At 40.2% G+C, this 17,402-nt stretch overlaps 2 protein-coding genes across 14 annotated transcripts in view; one reads left to right on the top strand and one right to left on the bottom strand.

The window, feature by feature from the left end:
• Positions 1–3,246: 3,246 nt before the first annotated feature.
• On the bottom strand, positions 3,247–11,508 carry LOC111255000 (protein TEX261). 3 transcript variants are annotated; one of them, XM_022816575.2, is made up of 6 exons: positions 10,712–11,508; positions 9,906–10,177; positions 9,060–9,139; positions 8,154–8,307; positions 5,767–5,943; positions 3,247–5,198 (listed from the first exon to the last, which is right to left on the bottom strand). In XM_022816575.2, exons 2-6 carry the CDS (start codon positions 9,970–9,972, stop codon positions 5,071–5,073), a joined length of 606 nt encoding a protein of 201 aa, XP_022672310.1. In that variant the 5' UTR covers positions 9,973–10,177; positions 10,712–11,508; the 3' UTR covers positions 3,247–5,070. The 3 variants fall into 3 exon arrangements, with proteins under 3 accessions (XP_022672310.1, XP_022672308.1, XP_022672309.1); XM_022816573.2 differs by having other exon boundaries at positions 9,906–10,202; XM_022816574.2 differs by having other exon boundaries at positions 9,906–10,218.
• Positions 11,509–11,694: 186 nt separating this feature from the next.
• The window catches only part of trbd (ubiquitin thioesterase trabid), a 30,765-nt gene continuing 25,057 nt past the window's right edge, over positions 11,695–17,402 (top strand). For 7 of the 11 annotated variants that reach the window (XR_015317510.1, XR_002675316.2, XM_022816548.2 and 4 more), the window contains exon 1: positions 11,695–15,387. The gene's annotated coding sequence lies outside the window, so the exon portion shown is untranslated. The remainder of the gene's footprint in view (positions 15,388–17,402) is intronic. The other 4 variants (XM_022816554.2, XM_022816555.2, XM_022816556.2 and 1 more) reach the window with 4 other exon arrangements.

A 17,402-nucleotide genomic window follows, 5' to 3' on the forward strand; every position in this document is an offset into this window, starting at 1 on the left:
TATATAGAGAGAGAGAGAGAGAGAGAGAGAGAGAGAGAATGCAATGTTTGCAAAATACAGAGAAAAAAACGACAAACTTGTCAATATAGACAATCTATGTGCAATCTTTTCACGTAAACTGATAAATCTCAGTCCCTCGTATACATAACACGATGTTGTAGAAAATGCCACAGAAGCGTATACAGTTACAGCCAGATTTGATTCAATATCGGATTATTATTGTCGGCTCTGCGTTATCCGACTATATGTTGTATAAAGGAATCCACCATAGAGGAGGCCTTCTATTTTGCTGGGTCGGTGTTGGCTCCGATATGACATACATCAGTTCGTGACAGTCCGCCATGAGCAGCCCATTTGTGAATTTGGTCCAACTTAGGTGCTACGAAATCTTCGTTTTAAGGGAAAAATCTATTGCTTCAAATAGTTATTACAGACCTTCGTCGATAGCCCATGGTTGTAATACCTCTAAATCTTACCATTACTCATAATGAAAGATCTCTATAGTGACGTTAACTAGTTACTAACGTAATAATAAGTTACTAACGTAATTTGTCGGTATCAAGGATTAGGCTATTTTAATAAATTAGAGCACCTTTTCTCTATTGTATTTGCACAACGTATTGTAAATTTTTCATCGATTCCGTGAAGAAATCATGAAGCATACAATCGCGTAAGTAAGATAGTAACAACTAAATTACGTTCTGGTGTACCTACAAAGCATGTGCTCTTTATTAGCCAGTCTTCCTGAAACACAGTAGAGAAGTTCGTGATTTGAAAAAAAAAATTGTTCGCTTGTCACAAATGGCAGTCTAAAACTGCGAAAGGAATGCTATACTAAAGACATGAAGTTTTTAGAATGAACCTGTGCCACATTACTACGTTTTGCTCACACCTTCGACTGAAAATTTTTATATTGGCGCAAGTTACAATAAATATGTATATGCCAAGTTTAACAAATTAAATTGATGCTTTCTGACCCAAGTGGATCACCCTTTATTTAAACCGAACGCTCTGACAGTGTTGAAAAAAAAATGTACTTATACAGATAGAAGTATGGTGGAAGTCCAAGTGGTACAGCCCGAGTCGACAAAATCGATAAAATGTCGAGTGCCCCTAGATTGGAAAGGTAGAAATATCCTAATATGCAATATAAGCTAAAAGAGTTAGCACAAAAGTGCGTGAGAAAAAATTCAAATCACAATCAGGGACTATTCTTCGGCTTTGTGCTGTAAAAGAACGTGACAAGCATTGACTAACCTCAAAACACAAAAGTGAAAATAATTTCGGAATAGAACATATTTAAGAGCGAAGTTAATATTTTTATATTTCATGAAAATGACCGGATCTAATAAAAGAAAAGAAAAAAAAACGTATCATTAACAAAGCGCAACACCAGACAGTAATATAATGGCGATTACCAGTTACAATGGTTTCAATATTTTCATCCAATAACTGTTTTTAGTGTAACCTGTGGTCCAGATTGCGCTTATTTAAAAAGCCTGACGTCAAGTCATTTTGGCAAAGATTTTTATTATGAACTTTAACTCTGTTTGTTCTGTTTCAGTAATTCGTTATTAACAAATCAACCGTGCGAATTAACAAAAAAAAAAATTAATTAGACACAATGATATCCTGCCCTTAAATCACCAGTGTGATACGCAATTGTATATTCATTTGTATTTAAAGACGTTCGAGGCTGGCTCTCAGTTGTCTATACTGCAATAGTTCTGGGTACCGCTGTTTAGCGCTGCGTTATAATCATCGCCTTTCATTCTGCTATTCTAGTTTATGATTAAATCACAATATGACTCGACCTGGATTCGAAATTTAAGAACCCTGCGTTTTCCTCGGGTCCATATGCAAGGACATTAGCACTGCACCACTCCAGAGGCGTACGCGTTTAGTAACATTGTAAACACCACTATACCAGAGTAAAAGTATTGACATTCGTATTTAGCATTTTCTTAAACAAAGATTGGACACGTACAGAAAAAGAGCAAAAGATGAGCTGAATTTCTTTAAGGCCTTATTGTGAACGCTAACTTCCAGCAGGATGTTTGAGGTAGTTCTGGGAGAAACATGTCTGAGGTCAATAAAAACCGAAGCGTAATTCTCATTGTTGGTCCAAAACAAGCATTTCTTCAGCAAAAAACGAACTTTTTTTTCAGACTTCCTTATGTAAATCGTGTCGTTGACGGGCACCAGATTCTATATCTAGTACGTACCGCGGTAGAGTAGAGCTCTCTCCGGCATTTTCTAATAGCAGTACACAGTTAGCGTAATTAAGATGACTAACTACTACGCTAAATTCACACGTTCTTTTGGCTCCCATCCTGGGTCGCTAGTTGTTTTAGTCAACTACTTGGACTATTGAATGAATTGAATCTCAATGCGTGCATAGTACGGAGTATATCTATTTAGCCTCCAATTTTTACTCGTGAATCACACTCTATCCTTCGTGAAATAGCCGAAAACGATTTTTATATGGAAGGTGCAAAATAAAACTCTAAAATAACTAAACGGTATATGGAAACCTATAAAATATTCTATTGCCATATGGGTACTGATTATAATGAGTCAGTTTTTAAATAGCGACAAGCTAAGAGACGTACAAGGCCATTAGCCTCTGGGTAACAGGACAGTCTATATGGGAAGAAAACGGTTACGATCTTCATTTTCATGAAACTCACGTTTTTCTAAAAAAAAATAGTGTAAATTCGTTGATTTTAACTCGTAGTTTTCATTTTATTTTCAGCATATATATATAGACGAATAAAACTACTGGACGTAGTATCATCAGTGAATCCTTTGATGAGCTTTAAGTTAGCTCATTCTGCAAAATAACTTGGAACAAACAGTCGAGTATCACAGACGTATGGAACACACGTCTGGTATCTTAGGTCCCTGAAGGGCAAACAGGCCGTATTACTTTTAAGCAGTTAAAATTGACGGTGCAACTGATAAACCATTTGATATCAGAACCACGACTTTTTCTGATTTTGCAAGGAGGAATGACACTTTTGCAAAAAAAATAGGCGTAATTCACTTGCACATTGATTCATTTATACGGATAGCCCATCTTCCATATAAAATCTAATTGTAGTTTAGATTGTTCAACTTCTACTACCTTAAAGCAATTCACCAGGTTGAGAAATAAGTAGACATTTCATTTACACAACAATGGAAAATCTCTTATTTAGGATAACTTAACTAGTTCTTAATCAAGACTTAGAAAAATCCAACTAGTTCTTGTTATTCAAGGGTACAAAAATTTATTGAGACACTGATAAATTGCCGCCTCCTTTCGCGCATTCCAAATTCTCCTGGTGTTCACTAATGTTGGCTCAGGTCTCAGAGACTTCCCAGCAAAGACTGATTTCCGACGGAAACTACTATGCAACGAATAGACCCATCGTCGATTAGATTACATCTCTGAGCTCCCCAAAATACCAGTGGTGGTAATATTTCAAGAAGATTATATTCGCTTATAGCTAATGCATGGTGATGCTATTAAACTAAATTTGCAGATCTCCCCTTTTCAAAACTATCTCTTATACTATATCGTTAGTTGTATAGTATGTAAACCCAGAAAATAAGTCTCGGATAGATCAGGATTGAATTCATAATAAGTGTGACCATTTGGCAATAATGTAAATATCGCGCCTAGTCTACACGATGACATTTCGCTCACTCTGACGTCTTCTAGCATCTTTCCGCATATGGTATTACTCATCAAAGCTCAACTCCATCATTAAACATTTACATCTTGAAAGTGAATGCTAGTCGAATGTGACCAGCAGACAACAGAGCATATATTAAGTTTTAATTAATTTCTTCACCGCAATATGCTGATCTACAAAATGGCGACTACTAGTTCAACGGAACGCTTTATTTTGTTTCTCAGTTGACAATTCACGATTCCGTCACGCGCGCCGTAGACATTCTTTGGTGGTCATTGTTGACGCATAAGAACGAAACAATGCGGACAACATCAGTACACTAAAAAACCATCGACTATATACAAAACAAGCTAATTTCGTGTTCATCTAGGTTTTTTGTTGCGTCAGTGTGCTTCTTCTCCTGCATATTGTGTGCAGCTGTATGTATCAGCAAAAGATGACTACGGTTACCAACCTGTAACTTAACAGTGGATATCATCTATTGTCTACGATTGTCTAGTTTGTTATGTTGTAGTGTTATAAATATACAATTCCATTCATGCGGCGTCCATTAGGCGTCGATCTTCACTCTCTCAATCGCCCCCCCCAGTCGACTTTTCCTTTGCTAACGACAGCTACATCCTAGCCTGCATGCCTACCCAACATCTTCTTCCATTCCATCTGATTAGTTGGCATCGTGGGAATAATTAATGCCAAACTAAAGAAATAATAGAATCACGAAAAGTTCAAGGTTCATGCTATTTACTCCACCCTGTGACTGTAATATCTGGTTATCATTACTGTCTTTAATGTACCACAAATAAAAGCGGTACGTAATAATATGCCCCTACTACGATACTTTGTACAGTAGATAGTATAAAGATTAATGGCACACTACCACCAAATGTCAGGTGAGGGATCGTCTGCGCCTGTACTTTTTTTTACAACAACGCACGTCTTCGCATAGGGCCTATATGTCTAAGCAGCCTTGCTCATGTGACTTAAGAATAATACCCATGAAAAAGACCAGTTTTAGAATTAAGGCAATCGTTTCCTTACACTTCCCCATGCACACACGCGGGCAGACTGTACGCTCGGTCTAGTATATCCGTCTTTTTTAGGGTGATGGACGAAAGCTGCCACCAATACTACTTAGTTTGTTATTGAGAGGGTGATGATGTGAAATGATGACATCACATCTTTCATCGTGAGAATGTATTCTATCCGGGGGAATAGATGTTTTTGATGACAATTAAATAGTGTCCATTTTAATGGTCGTTCCTTGGCATATGCAACATTGACAAAACGCCGACTGAAGGAGGTCGACGTCGATCCATATCCCGCCGACCGTTAAGCGCGCAATGATCTTCAAAAAGATAAATTCTTCCCTACCTATCTTGTTCTCTCGCTGTTAAAATGCTCTCTTTACACGTTGAGGCAGAATTGATTCCCGAGCAGATCTAAACAAAGTCAATAATGAGGACTTCTTAAGTCCTCGTTTAGCGAAGTTGAATGATTGGCCGAAAGGATCACCGTCATCTGAAATGATTGATTAAAACAGAGAACCATCGATGTTCTAAATTAGGTCATTATACCGACTCATGGGTGATTGCCGATCAAAGCATACGAAAAGAGACAGCGGGTCAACGATATATTACCTTTCCGGCGTTACTGGAATACTAGTTACATAATCAGTTCGTTAATATGATTATTACCTTATTACACAAGGTAACTGAATTGGTTTATAGAAGTTCTGCATTGATTGGCGCCGTCTTCATGGCGTCTGCTAAAATAAAGTAAATAAAAAAATGACGCTACACTACCGTGTGATATTTTTACCTTTGAACAAAAGCGCATTTTAACTGAATAACAAACTGAATTGAATATCTTTCAAATCCGCAATCTAGGTGTTTCATAGATGGTCAGAATTCGACTATTACACGGATATATAAAGCAAAATATAGTTTAGCATCGCATATAAAATATCGATAACGATCTTGAGATGTTATTCATATCATTGTTGAATTTTAATATCATCATAACTCATACTACTTAGAATCAATCCGAGCGTTATTTTATTTAAGTATCATCTACTGCCGTCTCGTACCAAGGATTTTCCGTTCGGCTCTTGTAGGCAAAACAGCATCGTTCGCAGATAAAGAAACAACAAAGGCGAACGGAACCGCCCACAGGCAAAGTGTGAAGTAGGCGAGCACCTCGCTGAATGGAAAATAGACTGACGAGAAGAACGAAAATGCCTGATAATGATTCCACACCACCAAAACTGAAAACAAGAGATATCGATAAGGCATATTTGTTAGTGCTATTTTTGGTCCGAGATTTATACCAATATAAATTATATAAAATGACTCAACAAATACAAATAGTGAACAGGAGTAATGCGATATTGTATGTGTAAGTAGCACCTTTGTGCAAATTCAATTTTTTAACGTGCTTGTTACCGGCTCCTTATAGGCTCTGAACATGCATTATTTCTCTTATTATATGCCCTTATGTAACTTGCAGTTTTCTTGTCGTACATTATAGATTTCTGCTTTATATTATCTACTATAGGTAACACTTTTATTATCCAAGATCGTCGGTTATTAGAATCGGTCACTATTCTAATTATATAAAAATATCTCTTCCGTGCAGTTTCTTACGCATCACATTCAGAATGAACACGACGAATACCTGCAACAAATACGATACATAAATGCTTGCCTTTGACCCGCATTCGCTTCATAAATGCCGACTCAAATTATTGAAACAAATAATAGACCACTATTCGTTAATTCCCATAGGTTACGTAATAGAATTTGACTTTTATGTTAGTGTAATACGAAAAGTTGTTGTTAGTCCCATAGCTTGTCTTATTTTGTTTGTGCAGTTTTACCGTATTATTTCTACTCTCTATTTCTACCTCCTAGCTCTATTACCAGAACTCAATCCGTGTGTTACGATTACGCGAGCCGCACTTTACACTGACATATAAATACTGGAAAAGATATTGTTTCTTTCTGTCGCAATGGATTTAGTCATTTCTAGATACCTTACGTCCCGCATTAGTGTCGGGCCCCGTCTCAGCCGCCGAAAAAACTACCGACTAATCATCACAACGCCATTGAACTTCATCCTCTTCCACCATCAGATCTACATAACTTTGGTGAAAACTTACAAAGTAGCACATTCAGTGGGAATCACCCGTCGGGCCGCGTATCTCACCAAACACGTCATTTTCCAACATGCGTAAACCTGATCTTGCAGTAGCAGCGTCAATGTCAACCGCCCGTCCACTTTTCTCTAACTGATTTTCTCCTAAGAAAATTTCGGTTGCCAAATCGGTTCTTCGAAGTTACTTATCTTTTGATTCGCATATATAACTTACAAAACTTTTTATTCCCTCGATCATCACTCTTTTGGGGCCATTGTCAGCATACATAGGCCTCATCTCTTCTAATCTGTAGAATTAGCACTCTATTTCTTTGCCAATCACTCTGACATTTTCTAGCCGATCGCTCCAAATAACAATCTCTTCTCCGGATTTTTCCATGGATTTTTATGGGGTGACACTTGCCAACACCAAGGCGACCTGAGTAGTAACGGTCTGGTGTACCTGGGTTACAGTGCAAAAGTTCGCTGAGCCCTCTGAAGAAGAATCGTTGAAAAAGAGCTTGTGTCCACTTTCGCCGGCTCCAAGAATGCGCGATGGATTCGAGGACTGATAATTTGAGATTCATTTCGCCTTTTCTTGGCCTACGGATGTTTAGCATAATCTTGCACTTTTTACGCATCCTCATCTCATATGGCGTGACCGACCTGGATTTCTAAGTATTTGGAAACTTTGGTCGTTTTTATACGTGCACGAATTTAATTGACGTATCCAGGTATACCTTTTCACTAGATCGAAAAATCGCATCTGAATTCATCCGGTCGAGCTCCACTTTATTGTCGCTAACACATATCGCGATTTCGACAAACGGCGGATTGGCTCTACGATCGAATCCATGCAGGGTTTATGCACTAACAATCGTTTCGACGCCAACTGATATGCTTTCCGCTCATAAATCAGGCTCGACAGCAGGAGCAAAGATAGACTAGAAAAACATACTTCGGCTACTTTAATTCTACTGATCATTGAGCATCACACGAAACTGAGTTGGGGAGAACTATGCAGGTCATACATATCAGGGCATACAGGGAAAGGGGAGCACAGGAAAAACAGACGCAAGGTGAAATCCGTTGGTAAATTCTTGTTGCGTCTGAATAAATTAGCTGCAATTGGATACGTTCGAAATATGGGCTCCTTTTAGTATCAGACGTGACACAATCTCAGTGCCACACGAGTAGTGATATTTGTTAATAATTTAAAATACAAATATGTATACGCATACGGGTATTTACTGCAAACGTTTCACAAATCTACATAACCTTTTTTTTGAAGTAATTTGGCCATGCCCGCCAGGTTTCCAGCTCGTCTACTTTAATACGTACCACCGCCGGCGATGAACGATGGCGACATGGGGTCAACAAATGGGAATGTTTTTAAGACTAGTAAATGTGAGACCTGGCTAAGGAAGCCGCTAAGCAACATCGTCGTTGGGAAGTTCTCGAACACGAGAAGACATGAGTAGATAAATATAGTGCCCTGTTTATGAAAAATGCAAATAACAAACACACTGTTAGGTAAATGACAACCTACAAGGAATACACAAATAAACAGATTAAAACATTTCGGTACACTACTGCGTGCGGTATATGATAGGCCTTATTGTCGTTATCAAACGGCATAAAGACGAATGTCGTAAGAGATTCAAGGAGTTGAATTTGATATAACCATTGACGTACATGTATTTGTGTAGTTTTGTGCCTGGCTAAAATTCGAATCTAGATCCACCCTTCAATTATAGAACCGGCAATATTTAATGACTAATTGCTAATATATTTCACATATTTATATAAATATTCAATATATACTAAAAGGATATACATGTATTTCTAACTGATACGATATATGCATAATAAGGAAAAAATATAGTAACTATAAAAGAATATGCATTATCGGTATGCACAAAATCATATAATTAAACAAAAGCGTCGCTTGCCTCAGCGCCTAGATAAGGTCTAATTTAACTTGTCCACAAAAGCTGTAGAATACGCAAAAGGCCATTTACACCAAGTTCGGATTATAGGCATGTATGACTGTTTTGGCTAATAAATAAGATGATGCTATCGTTCTTTCAGAATCATTTGTATCTTGAAACTAATTAAGACACCTTCTTCGTTGTGTGGCCATAGTTGACCCAATAACAACAACGGAATTCGCTGAAATAGTAGGTGATTCAAATTCTCATCGTAAATGGAAAGGACTCTCTAAATATAGTTTCTAAAAATACTTACAAATATCATATATCGGATAGCACGAGCTGTCGCAACTGTGAACTCTTCAACAATTTCAGCCAAATAATATAAACCCGATGCTGGAAGGCAGAAAGGCCAACATAAAAACGAGCACACAATTCAGTTCCATAATCAGTTGACCCTTAGACGAATCAGACCCTAGTCGAACCATCCGATCTGCAATGACTACTAGGAAGTAACTTAAGTGCACAGTGCAGCCCTAGAATTTATATGCACATTAAGATGCAGTGAAGCTAGATTAACCATAGCAGGAAACTGTTATTCCTTTTTGTTTCTTTAGAGATAAAAGTAAACATGGGACAATAAATTCTAGCTGTATTCGGATGAGGACCCACTATGCACAACGAGATCCTGCAGGACTATTTATATCAAAACAATTACGTTGATGTCTTTCTTTCATTTCCCTGTTTTATTTATATCTTATGTTTGAACGGGAATTACGTTGGTGACTTGAACTAATAGAGATCTTAAGAAACAATGTAGGATATGATTCTTTCAAGCCTCAATAATATCTAGGTAACGAGTAGTATATCTTACAATCGCAGCAGTTCCAATCGTAACTTATAGTAGGTATGTGTTAACTTGTCATCGAAATTAGTTGGTTAAATTAAAAACAGTAAAAAAAAAATAACAGAACAGTTATACAAAATTAATTAAGACTGGGATGATTCCATATAAAATCTCTACAGCGCTCTTTTGCAACATTCAAATACAAACACACAAACGGAATCCTAATAATTTTCTACTACAGTTTTCATTGAAAAGTCTCATCGTATGTGTGTTAAATTGAAAGGCAGTTATTCTCGGTCTTTAACAGTTACTTACCGATGCATAAGACCGCGAAACATACTTGTACACCCATAGCAAACCATGATAATAGATAGAGAAACATCTTTTCGTGATTTTCTCGAACGCTTCTGACATCTAATGGGTGCGGCCATCTTGTTTCGAAGATTCGTCGCGATCGTCTTTGTTTGTTTATAATTCTCTGAGCACATGCACCCCTGGCGGGCTATGACGATACCGCCTTTTCGATTGCCTCACCTTTCGTGTTTAGAACGACCTGACTTAGATCAGTTCTAGTTTCTGGAATTGATCTGATGGAACTATCCGTGTAATTGCCTTAAAGTTGTAACATCTAGTCGTAGCAATCAAGAATATGCGAATAAACAAATAACAATATAATAAAATAATAACAAGAAAATATAATTTAATACTGCACTTAGCTAAAACTATTCGTTTTTTTCTTTATTTTTGTGTCACTGAAGAGCGAATTATACTCACTTTTCACAAACTATCTAAACCAATTGAAGCTAGCCTTGAAGAAATAACATAATGTCTAACGATTCTGTATTCCAAGCAGTATTCATCACTTAATTATGTCCACGCAGCAAAGAACCACGAACTACCAAGAACGGGCTGCTCCTATAACAAGGCCTCATGCAGTAAATGATTCGCAAAATGTTGGCTCCTTTCTCCGAACGAAAGGTTGAAATAGAATAAAATCTCTGTTATTTTTGGTCTGCTTTATTAATATGAACCTGAATTATCACCTTCGTCACATTAGATTAAAATCCATCGTGCTTACACAGTACAAAATAAATTGTCGATTAAAAAAATATGATATCTACCATTGTGTTTTCATCTGTTGTCTTCGGGTTTTCAACATCACCATGTAGATTATCCTTTTCAATTACGCACATCAAACGAGCACGATCTTTTAATAAATTGATCCACATAACAATATAATACCAGTCAGTCCACAGCAGCAGCAGCAGTCGTAATGGGAGTAGATGCTGAGAGCCTTTTATTGAAAGGTTGTTTCAAAATGCGCCGAACTTTAGTTATGTAGCAGGCTTCAGTTGGACAACAATGGCCAGGTTTTTCTGGTGGCGCAATGGGTATCTGGTTTGTTTGCTAAATATGAAACACACGCGGTACTGTAGGGTCATATCCGAGCATGTACACTTGGTTTCGTACCGAAAGAAGCCAGGCGTTTGGCGGAATGCTTAACGGTGGTACCCGACGTAAAACTTGAGCGTTTTAGACCATTACGTGAACGTAAATTGCCCGACAGTTCTTTCTTAGATTAATGGTTAACAACTGCAAGTATATTTAACGACTATTATGTTTAAAAGCTTGAGAGGTTTATTTGTAAGCGCCTTTAGCGCATGACAGTGGCGCCTAACGTACAACTCAAGGCATTAATTTAGCTATTATGCACTACAGTTACGATCTAGCATACTGCGGGTAAGTGGTGAGATGTTTCGCGCGGCTGTCTCGAACAAGAACTACGGTTCTGTGTATGTGTGCGTGTTCTGCTGGTTCTTTTGGCCGGACATACAAAGTGTCAAATAGGCACAAAAGGCTGTGCAGCATGTCCTTGAAGAATAGGCGCTCAAAAACGCGCTCTCCTACTGTTGTTCGACAACGAGCCTCCCTTTCCGTGAGCGCGTATTTGAATACGAATATTCCAAGTATTAAGCAGACGGCAATGACTGGTATGTTTCTGCCGAAACGTCTGCTCCGCGATCACTTCAACGTCATCTGCTATCGCTATGAATGTATATTCTTTGCCACACACGGATACACAAACCCAGGCAGGATCTACCCTGCAAATAGCCATTGTTTGCCACTCCGATTTCGTGAGAGCTCGTCTGAGGCTACTACTGAGTGGCCAGTCTGTCCATCGCTGATTTGTTATGGTTAAGTCTGCTGTTTTTACAGCTGCTGTTGTTTATGTTGCAGCTTTCCATGATCTTTGATGATCGTTCGTCATGTCTGTGTGTGTGTACGGCCCGTATAATTTCGTACGCAGCTACTTTTTCCCTTGCGCTACCTCCAGGTGTCCAGGCAGCAGCGGCAGCAGCAGCAGCTAGGAAGGTCAGTCAGTGCGTTATGCAGGTTGCATTGCTGGCAGTGACAGGCAGTCCCGAGCGGTCGACTGTGGTGACGACTGACCGTGGTTTTCTCTGTGTTGTATTGAAGCCCTATAATCGACTAACGCAGCAGTGCTATAGTAGAAGTAAGAACAAGAATATCAGTTGTAATTAAATCTTGCTGTCCTCGTGTTAAAACGTAGGCTCAGCGATCGCACAATAGATGCTATAGCTCGCAGCTGTAAGTGTAAATCTTTCTCGCCTAGCTGGCCTGGCGCCACAGCCGCCGCCGTAGTACGCAGTGGTGCGTCTGCGTCAAGCAAGTGAGTGTGTCCCTCTGTTTTGGGACGACAGGATTATAGTAGCCAGTCAAGCGGACCGATACACAGTGTGCTTCTACAGCAGACCGCTGTCGGAATAAAGTAGTTGCGACGGGGCAGCAGTGTGAGTGCAGGAGTAAAGTGAGGTGCGGTAAGTGACAGACAAGCAGGATATCGCTGGAGCGCCACAACACCCCCTTGCCCCCCGTCCCCCCTGAACCGTTGCTAGCGTCAACAGTACAATCAGCGACGAGCAACGGAGCAGCTGAGCAAGTTAGAGCAGAAGCATCATTGCTGGTGTCCCATCTTTCGGACGTGTGATAGTTGGTCGCTGTGGCGGGTTTCTGTCTGTCTGTCTGTCTATCGATATTTACTTGCTCTGGTACAGCAGCCAGCTGAAGGCAGCATAAAATGACAATACTAAGTAAATCTTGAATTGTACCTCCGACAATCTTGTCGAACGCACTCGCCTATCTGCTCACTGCAAAGAACAACTCTGAGTCGATCGAGCGCGCCGTCATAAACCATAGCAGCATCCATAGCGCCTACAGCCGCCACGGCAGTGGTGCTGGTCTTGACCCCGTGCAGCAGCGACGTGTACCACGGTGGCCGTCATCATCAACACAAACGCTACCCCTGCCAATAGTCTCATTTTGGTCCCGGCGCTCGCTGGCTCTAAGCGCGAGAGTCTCGGATAAAATGATTCTATTTACAGCGGCCGCCCATTGCATCTGGGCACGAACACCAGCAGCGTAGTGCTTGCGCAGATACAGACGACTGACGGGAAACAGACAATCCAACAAGCGGACAAATACCCTACGACGACAACAGCAGCAGCAGCAGCAGCATAAATATCAGGCACCAAAGCGACCCCAGCAGCATCGCAGTGGGTCGTGCTGGTTGTTGCAGTTTTCTCACCCATGGCCCAGCATCAACGTCCACCATTAGTACAAGCAGGTGCAGTTGTAGTCGAAGCGGGCGCTGCCCAATCGTTATTGGCGTTTTTGGTTGCTGTTGGACGCTGTACTGTTAGGGGTGAGTTGTGAAAGCAGTTCGACATGGTCCATCGATGGTGACACTGTTCCGCTACCGCCGATCGTCATCGCTGTTGCCGTTGCTGTTATTCTCGTGCTTGTTGCTTTCATGGTTGATTTTTCGTGGCTTTCGTGTTTCATGTTCATTGCTCACTGCCCGCCTGCATGGCTGTTGGATGTTGGTAAGAATGAATGCCGTTGTGTACCCCATTTGTCTGTAAGCAAGTTTGTTATCGGTCAAGTGAGCGACAACCATTCGTAGTAGAGTTAACAAAGTATGATTATCATTATCAGAACCGCCGGCAGCAGCAGCAGCAGTAGCAGCAGCAGCAACAGCGGCGGCAGTAGTAGTAGTAGTAACTGCATGTGCAAATATTCCGTCTCCTGATTCTCAGTTAACCGTGTCGATAGTGGCTAGTCAGCAGCTTAGCTCAGATGGTCAAAGCTCACTTCTTTGCTGGATAGGCTGAGAAAAATAGATACCCAGATTCTTTCTCTGCCAGGGGCGATCTGCTACAGGAGCATCTACATTTCGTATCAGGGGCACAGTTGTCGAATATTAACAGAGCCTGCCCACATTTTCTAATCTATATGAGTCAAGGGGAGCTGGCCAGCTGACACAATACCACTGCTGCAGCATCGGCAGCATTAATAACAACATCAGTTCAATGAAACAACAAGTAACAGCAAATTTGCATCTGCATCCTGGATTGGTCTGCTTTTATCGTCGATTTAATTAACCATCATTGGATCAGATCGAATCGAGTCGGGAAACATCGTCTTTACTAGACTACATCGTAAACCCAATCAGACGATACCTTCGCCAAGGTGTGATCGACCAGATTGGTATATATGCCGCTGTAGCCCTCACTGGTGCTGCATGGAATTCTGTCGATTGTTGTTAATTGTCAAGTGCCAATCGCTGCGTCGTATCGAAGCGTCCCATTGACCCTGGTGAGCGATACCGGAACAAGAGATAGCAGCAAAAGAAAAAGAAGGCTGACTGGATGCATCGTCTCTTTTCGATCATACATCCAATTCGTTCCTGTTCAAGATCTGTATTGGTGTGACTCGGCTGTAATCTTCAATTGCCCTGAGGATTTACGTGACACCTAACCACTTTTGTTGTCGTTACTTGTACTTCCCTCGGCGATCTGGCGGCAAGCTAGCTGGCTTTTCGCGGTACCTACGAGGTGTGACGAAGAACTGTGCATTATCGTCGATTCAGTGCATGTGTAGGTGTTATCGGGGTTCGGAACAGGCAGCCTTTGTCCCTGTCGGTCCCTACCGTTTTCTCTATGTTACTTCAAGCAGTGTTAGTTCGACTCGAACAGCTACTGTGGCGACATTGACTGCGACCGCTATTTCTTTAACTGTGATATACACGCATTTTTCCAAGTGTTGTCTCAGTAGCATTAATTCAGCCACTATCAACACGAGCCTATGGTGGCTGTCGCTGTTACAGCAGCAGCCGCAGCGACAGCTAGATGGACCGTAAATTCGCATAGACCGAAGAGGGGTGACCAGGCCGCAAGTGTCCTAACGTCACATTGCCTGTGAATAGGCAAACGGCAAACAGTCAACTAGAAATCAACCACAACAACGGCCCACTTGTTCGTACTTACTGGCGGTCAACAGCGACAACAACAGCGAGTCTCGGTCGTAAAACGTCTACTGCTGCATTGAACACGCTAATTAGAAGTACTCTCGTTGTTGTTTTTGTTGTTGTTATCATCACTGTCTAAAGGCTGTCGACATCTGACAACAATTAGACAATTGTTGGCAAGCCATCAGTAGCCTGCTATTGGAGGAGTACTCTGTTTTCTCACCTGTGCACAGCTGTCGGTAGCTTGTGGATGTTTGCGACTGAGGCGTTGAAAAAGGAAAAAACGTGCGTTAACCACAGAAAATCACATAAAATAAGGATAACGTGAGAGTGATACACGTTGCTGAACGAAGTCATAGCAAAAGGATAAAACTAAGTCTATGTAGAAGTTGTAACATTACATTTTTGTTCCGTCGTTAATTGTAAAGAACGAGAGCGAAGCCACGCGGCGTACGTGCACATCAAATCGTAAGTATTATCAAGTCGACTGCTACTAACAGCCAAGATGTGATAGGAAAAGAGCGAGAGAAAATTAAACTAATATTTATTCTACTAATTCTATTAGAAATACTAACAGTAGACATAGTACTGGATCTAAATAGTAGTCCAAATCAGAACGTCAAGTCTCTCGGCAGTTTCTTCCGGTTTTTTTAAGGGTAGTTACAGGGTGCTATCTGGCCGTGCACTCTTTAATAATGTCTAATTGCGACGATACAAAAACATAGATTTTTAACTGAACTCGTGATGCTGTGGGCGACATCGATCGAATTTTTTATAAAACAATGTGTGCCATGCACGATTATCTGCTTCACTTCTATAGCCCTGTAATAATATAGAACCAATGATAAACCAGCTTGTCATCAGTTGACAAATAAAGTTAAGCACGAAATACATTTTAAATATTTGATTGTGGTTGATACGGGCTTTGATTTGACCCAAATCTGCTAGAATTTAACCCACCTAATAGCTTCTGTGACTAGGTTGTAGTTTGTTTCGCGCTGAAGACTTGCAGTACAATATCGTATCGGATGACTTCACCGGTGAAGCGAGTAACTTCTTGATATTACAGGTAGAGCTCTCTGTCATACGATAATTCTTTTCAAAATGGCTATATATATTTTATTTGAACTTTTGCATTGTTCTTTACATAGACGTAATATTTGTTTGTCAAGTAGGTTAAAGGCAAGAAAGTGAAGCAACAAAGAACTTGCAGGCAGAATCATCAACGCGGCTCAATCAAGCTATGAGGTCAATCGTGTCATCTGATCCATTATCCTGACCAATGCTTCTTCTATTCATTGACTAGGGAAGACTGCGGCTATGCCACTGTATCTCATTTTATGAGCTCGCCTATCATTTGGTGCTGATTTCCTACGGGGATCCGAGTGGTCGAGCAGTAAATTTCTTGTAATAACGTAGCTAATAATATACATATAGGGCAACTGTAAACAGTAACACGCCGAGATTCTTCAAGTAGTTATCACTTCGATGCGCATTTAGGACTAAAAAAGGGGGCGGAGAGAAAATGCTAGGATACTGTTAGATCCTAGAAGTCTTAGGAACATTGGCAGTGCAATCGGTGGTCTCACCGATTATTATGCGCGTTTATGCTGTATAATATCTCATATTACTTCGTCTACTGAATAAGCAGTTTAGACCAAAAGATTGCGAGAAAGTGAAAAGCATCATTGTTTATATTATTATTTATCACTTTATTATTTATAAACTATTATTATCTAATTGTTATGTATGCGCACCTTTTATTTATATGTATGAAGTAGTATTTAAAATACGTAGTCACACTTTGTCAGTTGGTGAGAAATTAACTCAAATATGGCCAAGAGGTCGCTCTTTATTAGTTTATTTATGTATATAAACAAGCTTTGTTTACTTCTTGTATTATACTTAGGTACTTCGTATCGTCGTTACTTCGAGTACCTAAGTCAAATTGAGATATTTTCGAGTATATCTCAATTTAACAAATGTGACATTAAAGCAGTGTAGTTAGAGTATTGATAGCTTTATGGTCAAGTTCGGAGTTTGGGGTAAGCAATTCACTACGTGAAACACTCAAGTTCACGAGGCTTTCCCGAAGAAGAAGGCGACTCTTTACCACATACGAAAACATGCAGTACCTATTAGCGCGAGATTGTTTTGTTATCGTGAGCTCCGTCCGTATTGAAAGTCGGCAGGATAAGTGACATGAGAGATCATACCTGCCACCCACGTTTCATGATCACGTTACGCCTCAGGGATAACTACCTGCACGGTTGTGACCAATTGTTTCATAAAAGGTGACCTAAGCACTGTCTGTTTTTATGCAAATAACAATTACGATGTAACTCACATTGCCTGTGCTTAACTGTCAAATAATTGTGGAGACCCATGAAGGTACGAGGCGTATCCTGAAACTAGCAGCTGAAGTCCCACATGGAATCATGCATGCACGATACTTAAAATGGCGATCACATTTTTAGAGATTT

This window comes from Varroa destructor, unplaced genomic scaffold (assembly GCF_002443255.2).
Source record: "Varroa destructor unplaced genomic scaffold, Vdes_3.0 BEIS01000007.1, whole genome shotgun sequence".
In the NCBI taxonomy this organism is placed as follows: Eukaryota; Metazoa; Arthropoda; class Arachnida; order Mesostigmata; family Varroidae; genus Varroa; species Varroa destructor.

Coding starts and splice junctions, on each gene's coding strand:
- LOC111255000 (XM_022816575.2), bottom strand. CDS start 9,972: ATGTTTCTCTATCTATTATCATGGTTTGCTATGGGTGTACAAGTATGT. Junction 8,308..9,059: donor CTATCCGATATATGATATTT/GTAAGTATTTTT, acceptor TTTCATAAACAG/GGCACTATATTTATCTACTC. Junction 5,199..5,766: donor AGCCGAACGGAAAATCCTTG/GTACGAGACGGC, acceptor CAATCATTTCAG/ATGACGGTGATCCTTTCGGC.